Source organism: Aegilops tauschii, chromosome 5 (genome assembly GCF_002575655.3).
Source record: "Aegilops tauschii subsp. strangulata cultivar AL8/78 chromosome 5, Aet v6.0, whole genome shotgun sequence".
Classification (NCBI taxonomy): Eukaryota; Viridiplantae; Streptophyta; class Magnoliopsida; order Poales; family Poaceae; genus Aegilops; species Aegilops tauschii.
This window is the reverse complement of record NC_053039.3, coordinates 70,277,705-70,289,079: the sequence shown is the minus strand read 5'-3', so window position 1 is coordinate 70,289,079 and position 11,375 is coordinate 70,277,705. Positions and strand designations below refer to the sequence as shown.

The window sequence follows — 11,375 nt, the reverse complement described above, 5'->3', positions numbered from 1 at the left end:
AAGATAACTGCTTGTTTCCATCCATGGTGATCTGTGTACATGTATAATCTATTCCTCCACCAGTTTGTTCTTGATGCACAGTTTAGGAATAATCGAATAATTTCTGTGTATTCTAGTAATAAGAGATAGTCTTGCAGCATTTATCTAATACTCCCTCCGTCTCATAATGTAAGACATGTTTTGACACTACATTAGTGTTAAAAAACGTCTTACATTATGGGACAGAGGGAGTACCTATTATTTATTTCATCAGTTTTGTTTGTACAGTTCTGAATCCGTAAAGCTTTGGTCCAAAATGGTTGTAGTTTGCAAACATGGAAGCAGTTCATGCTGTGATAGTAAATTGTTGATGGACGCTAAACATCTTGTATGTCGCAACCTTAAGAGACAAACTATCTATTTGCTCAAAAGATGACCCATGGCCGGTAAGAAACAATAATATCCATAGTGACCACTTTTAACTGAGCAATTTCTTGGTGGAAGCAACACAAGATTGCCTTGAGAGGAGGACAATGTGCACTTGAAAAGACTCGAGGCTGGCATCATTACCAGGGGACATGATCTCCAAAGGGAAATATGTTTTGCTTAATCTAACATGCAAAGTCACCTTTAGTTGGGGGAGATACTCATGGCTAGGAAGGTACAGCTGAAAGTTCCCAGAAATCATGGCAACACCCTCCAGCACTTCATGTTTTTCTTTTGTTGGGCCTCTCTAGAAAACAGGGAAAGGACAGCTCAACTTTGTCCAACCCTGCACCCTTTATCATGACACAGGGCACAATGCACCAAACAATGGCATGTATAATAATAGTACATGATAGCAAAAGATGCAGCAAAGTGTGATGCCTCATAATAGTTGTGAGAGCTAGTGATTGGCATATGAAAATCAAGGTGCACATGGGATGCCTCTGTCCATCTCTCCCCTCCCAGTTGGCTCCACATATAAAAAAAACATGGACAGCCATGTTGACACACACATTGATTTGTATGTCGACAATGCACCACAGAGCAAAGCATCTCTACTCTACCATTGAATCCCCCATGATTCTTCAGTGGAACACCATTATAAGTTTACAACACCAGAATAAATCATGTCAAAAGGAAGCACCATGCAAGCTCATAATACAATACAATTAACATTTAACACCTTGCAATAAATATATGTTCTGTTGACAGTCACACCATGCTGATAATTAAACAACTTTTGATGGACAAACCGCAAGAGGAAAAATAGGGTGCCTTTGCATTTTGTGCCAAGAAGAGACATAAGAAGAGAAAAAAAAAAGGAAGAACAAGCAGAGCAAAAAAGAAAAGACACAATTATGTGGCAGACAGGTACAGATACATCTCACATGTTCTTGGCTTCTTCTTTCTTATGTATATAACAAGATGAGACTTGGGACTGACTGACTGGAAAAGAGAAGATCACAAACCAAAATGACTTCACTGATCAGGAGATACAGACTTAGACTTAAGACAGAGAATATGATACAGGGATGAGCAAGCAAGGTTATAGGTATTTTGATTCTTGCATAACATTTAGTACACCCTCTCCTCAGCTCCTGTTCTTGCATTTCTCCATCGCCCTTGGTGCTGAAACAATTCAAAACAAACACAAAGCAATTCACAATCAAAACAAAAGTCGCCCCAAATCTTAACAAAACCTCTAGAAAAAAAAGCCTTTCATCCGCTGATCTGAAACTTAAGGGAGAAGGGAGATCTACTGACCAAGGCCAATAGCTTCTGATCCCTTCATTATCCGAAGGCGCTTGCATGACTCGACGAACATCCTGAAATTTTAGAAAACGGAGCGTTACATCAGGCCAGCGCTTACCAAAGATTCAGAGTAGTACTTCAGATGTTTGAAATAAAGTACACAAATGGAGCATTATGCATATGGAGAATCAAGGATGCAGCACTCACTCCCACGGGACGTCGCCGACGAGCATCCAGTCGCCGTCCTTGTCCTCGTACGTCGGAACATACTCGGATCCATTGAGCAGATCCATCAGCTTGCTTTCGTTCATGGCGTTCATCCCTGGAGTTCCACAGTTTCCTGAAGTGTGACAACACGTACACTGGGATTAATATCTAATTCCAGAACATCAAGAGTAACTCGGAAAATACATAGTGCTAGTTCAGAGCAGTTGTTATGGTCTAGTTAACAACGGGAAGTGCCGGATAAAGTCCCGTATCAAATCAACGGGCCACAAATCTACAATCACCACAACCAACAGAGAAAAACCAATAATTGTTGTTTTGGGAAACCAACCATTGGTTGCATCTTTTTTAAGATGCACGCTCCAACATGTTGGATTATTGCTTACTGGGTATCAAGTTACAACGACTCATGCTAATCATGAACCAACCAAAGATAGCTAGCTGAGTGAGCAGATGCTATGATCATGATCATGAGCTAGCTAGCTGTTGTGTACATATGGTAGAGAGACAAGGACATTATGCCACAGACAGGGAAGACACCTACCAAGGAATAGGATCGATGCAAATCATGCACACCCTGGCAAAACCACATGGTGACCACCACCATACATGCAAATGGAAGTGCAATCATATACGCAAGTCATGCATGCATGTACCATACATAGCCAGTAACTTTATAAATATGTTACGATCTTTTTTGTGTATAGAAGTTCAGGAACACTACAGCTAGATAGATAGCGATCTTGTTATAAATAAATGGGACTAGGGTTTAGGAAACACAGTTCTAGAAAATTCAGCGGTCTAATATGCACATTTTTTTGGTTTTTTTACACACACACATATATACGCTCGTGTGAAATTTCGGTGTTCCGAACAGGCCGAGTAGCGTAGAAATATATATACTATATCTTTGTGGCCTAGTTATAAATGAAAAATGTTATGGCTGATCTAGTATTATGTTAGAGATATGTAGAGAAGAAGCATGCATACCGATGGTGAAGGAGCTGAACATCTTCTCGAGGGCCTTGGAGAGGTCCTGGTAGGTCTTGTACATGTTGAGGTCCACCTTGCGCAGGTAGGGCGCGCCGTCCATGCTCACCTTGACGAACGCCGCCGCCGCCGCCGGCGACGACTTCTCCGCCAGGATGTTCTTCCGGAACGACCGGACCGGAGGCCACCCCACCACCTGCGCCCTGGGTAAAATTAACCACCCAAACGATTTGGTTAGTTTTAAACATGTTATGTTAAACTAACATACACACATGCATGAGTTTCTTTCATGATCCATGAGGTGCAAATATATATAAATTCAGATCCAGTTCCCCCTTTTCTTCGCTCTTCTATGAAATGAAAACTTTTGTGGCAACGCATGACATGCATGCAACCTTTGTCCTCTCGTTTTTGTTATCCACACATGGCACATATATGCACATACATCTCCACAGCACATTTTCAACTGTTTACTCAGATGAATAAAAACAAAAACTACTGCATGTTGGTTACTTTTTACCTACCTTTTTCTTCCTCATACTATATATATCTACTAAAGGTCTAAAGTGACACAGAATATATATAGAATGTAATAAGTTTCAGCTTGATTTGTACAAGAGGGAGGAGATCAAGACAAGGGGGGCAGATAGATCTAGAACGGCGAACCCAACAAGGTGGGGCCATGCCATATCTTGATACAGTGCATGCCATGGCCGGGAAGGAAGGGCAGTATGGGCAAATATGACAATCTATTATCTTTCTCCTTTCCATTGTAGCGTGAGGACAGGATACGAGTGATATGGGGATGATGGCGACGTGGACAAAAAAGTAAACCGTGCGAGCGAGAGGGAGGGGCAGCAGTGCAGTGGAGTGCAGTGTGCGTGGCTTTCTTTTATCGTGTCGGCACTAGGCACTGTCCCCCACTGCCCCACACGTAACATGCTGCTGTCTCTCTGCTGGCTACTGCCACTGCTGCTGCAGATGGAGATGGATGGATGAATCTCTCCGTAGATCTCACACATCATCTCTCTTCTTTCTCGTCCATGATCAGTGCTCGATCTGAGATGATCACCGGCCGTGACTAACCGTGACTGAACATGCATGGAGTAGTACAGGCTAGATCGATCATGGCGAGAGAAACAGAGTGATTCATGTCGTTAACTACCCGTTAATCAAGTTGGTTTTGCTCGCAAACTAGTTAGTTAGGCTCGCGTTTTGATGGGATTTTTTTGTTTTGTTTTTGAAAGCTTGCGTTACGAAGAGCCTACATACACGAGGAAGACGAGCAGAGGTGAGCTGCATGTGTGAGCATGCAGAGCAGAGCGTAGCAGAGAGATGGGTGGGGTGGAGGAGATGGAGATGCACGTACTTGGGCGCGCGCGGCTTCTCGGCGGGGTCGGGCAGCGCGGCGGAGGTGACGACGCTGCTCTGGCTCGGCGACCTCTTCATCTTCCCCCCGCCGGCGTCCGTCGCCGTCTCCTCCTGGTTCTCTGCCGCCGCGGCGGCGACCACGGCCACGTCGGCCCGATCCTCCTCGGCCGGCGCCTCCTCGCCGGCCGGCTCCAGCTTCAGCTTCAGGTCGATGGTCTCGGCGAAGCCCCTCTTGCCGGAGGAGCTCCTCGCCTCCCCCTCGCCGCCGCCGGGCAGGCCGAGCCGGAGCTCGGTCGCGTCGAAGCCCAGGTCCGCTGCCATTGCTAGCTAGCTGGCTCAGCTCCTCGCTTCTTCTTCTTCTTCTACTGCTGCTGCTGCTTGGTTTGCTTCGCTCCTTTCTGCGTTTCTTGGCGAGCTTTTGGGGTTCGGTTTGGCTGTTTTGAGAGGCTGCAATGCGAAAGGCGAGCGATGCAAATGCAGATGGAAATAGATAAAGAGAGTGAGAGAGGAGAGGAGAGAGGGGGGCAGGCAGAAATAATAATGGCAGTGAGGGTGTTGGTGTGGGCGTGTAGAATAATAGGGCCATGATAATGCATGGCCAGCCTCTTTTGCGCCTAGCCCCCCTGCTAATATTTTTGATTTGTTCGCTACAGCTATTCATTTGTTTAGGCGCCTTAGACTCAGCTTGTTGTCGATGGAGTATTATATGCTAACTTATTTTATAGTCTGTGGTGGAGAATAGATATAAAATCTAAAAAATTAACTGATTATACAGATAATGTATAACACATAGAAAAACTAGTTAAAAACAACTAGATTACCATGATCCACAATACAATGCCGGCGCAATGCTAGTTTGCTACTCCGGCAAAATAAAATTAACTAAATTAACTGAGTATTGTGCATAATAGACTACAATTAATTGGTTTTCTAAGACAATTCTATATTTAAACATATTATTACCACAACTTAAGTACAAAATTATTATCAGCCTTGATGATGTGGCTAGCGTCGTCGTCTCGTCGAAGTGCGTGTGGAGGAGTGTCTCCCTCAGATCTCGTGCGATCCAATCAGTGTTGGTCTTCGGTGTACCTGTTTGGATTCAATATTTGTCTGAGTGTTTGCAAATTTGATCCTTCTAATCTACGACTGTCTTCATCGGTGATTGTTATTACTCTGGTGCACTTGGTCTTGTGAGGCCTTAGCACAATGACTTTCTGACTGTCTACTACAATAAAATTTGTCGGTCCGGTGAAGGAGGGGCAATGATGACGGCACGTTCGGCTCATGAAATGCTTGTAGGCATCGCTAGGTGGTTCATGGACCTAGTAGTTGTGTTTGTTGTTACATTGGTGTTCTCCGTACCGTCATTATTGATTATGAATAGTAGATCAAATTTTTTTCCGAGAAAAGTACAAAATTACCAAATTTCTTACGAATGGGTACACATATGGATGTAGCTGATCATATTGGTGCGCTTTTGTTTTAGTGCCTCCATTTACTTACTTTTCTGTCCCGACTGCCAAAGCACACATGCAACGATGGCACAAAGATAACACGCAGTTTAACGTGTTGAAAACATTTATTATCGATCGAACCTTAACAAACAAACAAAAAATGATAATAAAGCGCGTATTAGTGCAGCTTGGTTTGCTGGTCGACCACTAAGACGAAACTATACAAGTAACGTGACGCTTACAAGAAAAAAAAACCGTGACGCTTATACAAAAAAAAGTAACGTGACGCTTACACTTGTTTCCCCCCTTTTTCTTTGAATGTATGTATATGCAGTGGGCGCTCAAAAAGGAAAAAGAAAAATCTGAAATCTAAAAAGTGCTTACGCATTATTTAAACGAATCGAGCGGCCGGCTCTTGTTCGCATGTCACACTGGTTCCCTCACTTATTGAATGCATATATGGGCATGTTTTGTCTCTTAGTGCATGTGATTGATGGCATTAAATGCAATCAGACTTATACTACATGTGAATTAAAAAACAGATCAACGTATATTTACTTTGGATTTTCAATTTTTAAAAAACTCATATCTTTTAAACCACGCATCGAAATTCAGATCTGTTTTCGCCATTGGATTCCTCGTGACGAGATCTTTGAAACTAGATCCCGCATGGGCATGTTTCGATGAATTTTTTTCGATGCCAACTTTCGTGCTATATTGTGCAACTTTAGTATTGTATTGTGCAACTTTAGTACTACATCGTGCAACTTTTTCCAAAACCAATTTTTGGATATGCATGATTCAACTTTCATGAGGTTGCAATGTAGCAACCATGACAACTTTGATGTGCAACTGGTCTACTATACTGACCAACTATCAAGTAGTCGTTGTGCAACCCTCCTCCCTACTCGTGGATGCGTAGTTTTTCAATGTCGGTGCACCCTACTCCCACCTCCCCTGCAAGCGATTTGTGCAACTTAGTCTATTGTTCAAGCCAACTGCCTATTAGTCAATGTGCAACTCCTTCCCCTTCCTACTTGTGGACATGTATTTTCAATTGGCGGGGGTAACAAACAGAGTTGCACATACTCTGCTAGGTAGTTGATCAGGGCAACATACAAAGTTGCACATCTCACAAGCAAGGACAGTTGAATGGTAAAAAATGACATTCATGAGGGTTGTGAAAAGTTACATATAGACAGAGTGCGAAAGTTGCGAATCTCATTAGCAGGGGTTGGTTTGGACCGTGTGCTAGCAGGGAAACTACACATCCATGGAGGTATAGGAGAAAATTGCAAATCACTGTTAGACAGTTGGTCGTGGCAGTATCCGAAGTTGCACAACCACTACTAGAAAGTTGGCGGATGCAGTAAATAGTGAAAACACATCCACGGGCAAGCGAAAAGTTGCACGTCAATTACTAGGCAGTTGGCCCGAGCAACGGACGAAATTGCTCATCTCACTGGAAGGGGTAGTTTGAGGGGGTGGAGGCGATATCAGTGAAAACTGCACATCCACGAGGTAGGCGGAAAGTTGCACACCCACAGTCAGCTAGTTGCACATGGACTACTAGGCAGTTGCACAAAACGAGGTACTAAATTACACAATTTTTTTTTATCGAAACATACCCATGCGGGATCTAGTTTCGAAGAGCACGTCGTAAGGGTTCCAACGGTGAAAGCGGATCTTAATTTTGATGTTTGGTTCAAAAGTTATGGCTTTTAAAATGAAAAGGAATTCTAAATTAATGTGTTCACACCTGGTTGCTTTCCAATTCGTAATTAAAAACATGTTGCATGCCTTTTCTATCTTTTTTACAATGAAAAAGAATCTTTTTCTTTTTGTTTGATGGGGACATAAACTTGCTAAAAGTGACAGCCGTCGCGTCCAAAGAAAAAAGGAAGCAGGGGGAAATAGAAAAGGTGGGGCCACGTCGGGCTTTGCTGGGCTAGCTCGAGGCCAAGAAACCGCATGCGCTGTGGACCGTGACCCCCACGCGCGAAAATGACCGCCTCGCGGGACCACCACGCGCGATCACTCACCAGGGATGGTGGGTCCGCCTGCCGGGGGGCGGTCCCACGTGCCTGCCACCTTGATCACTATTTTCTCTCTCTTGATCCCTTTTCTCCGTTCTGCATACTCCTCTCGCTGTTCGTTCCGCCCGTAGTTGCGTCTGGTCTGGAGCATTTTTTTGACCCTTTTTTTTCGGGATAGAAGGGAGTTTTATATTATTTCAAAATAACAGGATTACAGTACCGCGATCGAGGGTCTCCGTTCGGTCTGAGTACGAGAGTAAAACTATACTGCGACATCTGGAATGGTATTTGAACTCAAAAGACATGTACGGTCTTTGCGCTTGCTAAAGGAGCACATCTACGGTCCTTGTACTACGTATGAACTCCGTAATTCTATGCCACGTGGTGTACTGAGGAATGTTTCGAGCCCTGCTACACACATTTGAATCCCTAGCTGCTACTATATGCGAGTCGCATGACTACTGGCAGGAGGGAAGCAAAACCAACCCTTCACAAAAATAGTACAATTTGCCAACCACAGTATATTAATTTTGTCCATTTGAGAACGAATGTGACAAGTCACAAGTGTGACAGCCTCGCCAAAATTATCGAGCTTGGAAGCTTGTCACTCTGAGGTAATCGAGCTTGGCAAGTTGAGTATACCACCAAACGCCTAAACCTGCATACGTGCAAGGGCTGGGCGTGCAACACGTCCGCGGATTTCGCCGGAGAAAAGGAACACAGTACGGCGAAAAGGAGCGCGCACGAATCCGACGCAATCATGCATAGCCCCAGCCCGTCTCACGGGCGGTGGGGCCGGGGAACCGCTGGGGTAGACGGCGAGGGGTTCGTGTTGCATGTGACGGGGTCCGAGGCGGGGCCCGCGGACGGCGGCCATGTGAGCCTGCGTCCGGGGTGTCTCCCCTCCCCCGCCGTCTGCTGCGCGCACCCCGCGGGCGCCCATTTTTGCCCGTACCGCGCTCCCTGGGAAGCGGGGCTGGGCTGCTCAACTGACGACAGTCTCGCCGTTTGCCCGGCCCATTTAATCGTTTTTTTTTGCAAGAGGAGGGTGCTCCTTCTTGATTTGCAAGCAAAAGGAAGCTACTAGCTTAGAGGGTGGCCAAACCTAGGTTAGCATGCATGCATGGGTCAGCTGATGGGTCACCGATCACCAACTATGTATGTAATCCAGCCATCACGGGGGACGGGGGCACCACACGTGTGGGTTAGATGTGATGCTTCCCAATCACAAACGATTAATTCTCCATGAAACGCAGAGTGACCACTTAACTAATTAACCATATCGACTACTAGCTAGTTAGCTAGCTGCTTAGACACGATCGATAACGACACAATATATTAGAGGCAAATCAGAGCCAAGTGAATTAATTAACTAACCACACACTGGTAACATTTTCCTTTATGACATCTCACTCACTCGCCAGTTGCACCAACCAATCTACGTGGCACGCAGCACGGTCAGAACTAGAGAGAGTGCATGCATGCATGTTTTGTTCGGGGTTTACTGTTATTGGCGTTGTTAAGTTAATCAGTTGCTGCGTACTCCACTGTACTGGCCAGCTGGATTTGGATGCTCTCGCTTGAATGTGATACAGTGATGCTGGCTGGCTTCCCATGTCGTGTGCCATACTCAAACGTACACCCGTCCAATTTCTTGCATGTCTATCTTGTAGACCAATTAATTTCAACAATAATGCGGCTCTGTTTTGCAAAAAAAAAACAATAAGGACGTGTTTGGTTGTCCGCATGCAGCCCAACCAAGCCCGCGCGGGATGTGCGCGGCCTGTTTGGTTGCTTGGGCTACATGCGGTTTGTGGCCCGCACGGACCTTAAAGCAGCCCGCAGCCTGGCCCGGGCGAGCCTGGCCACGCGCGGCCACGCGTGCGAGGCAGTTGCACGCCTCGGGCAGCGCGGGAGACGGAGGCGACGTCTCATTACTCGCCCCCCACTCTCCTGTCACCGCCCAGACGCACTGTTCCCACCGCTCCCTCTCTCCCCCTCACTGCCCCTCCCTCTCCTCTCCTCCGATGGCTCCGCCACGCCCACCGCCGCGCCGCCCTCTGACCCCCGTCGACCAGCACATCACCAGCATCCAGGAGCGCTGGCTGGCCGGGCTCCAGAACTCGGGCCGCGACCTAGCGCCGCCGCTGCGAGCGCCGTCCCCCATCTGCTGCCGGCCACCACGAGCGCCGACCAATGCGGTGCCGGCCGCTCCTACTCCGCCGCCGATTCCGGACCTCGTGGTCCTGGGCTCGGCGCCGACGCCGTCGACGAAGCCGCCCCTTCTTGGGACCCCATTGGGCACGGGGGTTTTCTTGACCCCCGTCCAAGGGTTTTCTCTTGTCGGCGGGCCGTTCTTCTCGACCTCCGGCGTGGCGTTGAGCACGGGGCCAATGCCGCAGGCCGTCGCCGGGGCCGGCTCCTCCTCTGCTCCGCCACCTCTCTCCTTCCCACCGGGGTTTTCACCTCGGCCTCGGTTCGCCGCGGCTGCGCGTGCTCCGGTGAGTCAAACCCCCTCAATGCTTGCTCCTAGATGTAGATTAGGGGTTTATTTCTTAGGCATGTGCTAGTAGTTTGTGGATTCGATAGGATTAGATAGGATTCTAGCAGATCCGATTGGATGCGATCCCAATTGAATCCAATCGGACTGATCTGTTCTTGTTTTGTATAGTGTGTGTGCTAGGATAATTTTCTTGTGCTACTGCTTGTGTGTCCTATGATTTGTGTTCATGCTAGTAGGTGTGTTCATGCTAGAATCATGTTCATGTTGACTGATGAATGTTATACTGATGGCATGTTCATGTTGACTGATGAATGCTAGAATCATGTTGACTGATGGCATGTTCATGTTTAAGCTAGGATCATGTTCATATTTCATGTTGCTAACATACATGTTCAAGCTAGGTTTGTGTTGAATGTTATACGTGCATGTAGTAGGACCATTTTAGGATGGTGCCAAATCTACATGGCTGCACATGGGTGCTATTGGCACTTGGTGTTGCTATTTTTAGATGTTTCCATGTTTAGGATAGTGCAGTGATGAGTGCCAGTTGCAGCAAAGAAGATGGCACTGACCAGTGGACTTGCCCAACAGCAAGTCAACTGATCAGTGGCATTTGCCCAACAACAAGTGTCATTGATAAGGCATTTCCTCAAAGAGTTTGTGCACTGATCAGTGTCATTTACTCTTGGGCAAATGTCCCTGATCAGTGCCATTTTGCAAAGAGTTTGTGCACTAATACTTGTCATCTTACCTGACAAGATATTGAAGACTGTCTGGGATGTGGCGGGAGGAGGAGCTCAGGTGGTGGCCGGAGCTGAGCGCGCCGAGGATTTCATCCCCACGAACAGGTGGCTCAGGACGGTGGACCTACCTGGCATGATCGCTTTCATGAGCGTGCCTCGTTCAAGGGGACGATCTCCGAGGCAGGGCCACGAGGAGGGGGCCAGGGAGCCGTAGCGCTTCTACCAGCAGATCAAGGACAACGAGGACCTCGCCATGCTCGTCATGCCTCCCAAGTTCGTGGAGGTGATGAACACCTGGCTGGTCATCAAGCGGCTCCCGCGCATGGTCAGGCTG

At 46.8% G+C, this 11,375-nt stretch overlaps 1 protein-coding gene across 1 annotated transcript; it reads right to left on the bottom strand.

Annotated features, from left to right (window-relative positions):
• Positions 1 to 1,120: 1,120 nt before the first annotated feature.
• LOC109787095 (auxin-responsive protein IAA30) lies at positions 1,121 to 4,902 on the bottom strand. The gene is made up of 5 exons (XM_020345654.4): positions 4,301 to 4,902; positions 2,932 to 3,134; positions 1,924 to 2,056; positions 1,729 to 1,790; positions 1,121 to 1,593 (listed from the first exon to the last, which is right to left on the bottom strand). Exons 1-5 carry the CDS (start codon positions 4,621 to 4,623, stop codon positions 1,556 to 1,558), a joined length of 759 nt encoding a protein of 252 aa, XP_020201243.1. The 5' UTR covers positions 4,624 to 4,902; the 3' UTR covers positions 1,121 to 1,555.
• Between the last annotated feature and the right edge of the window lie 6,473 nt (positions 4,903 to 11,375).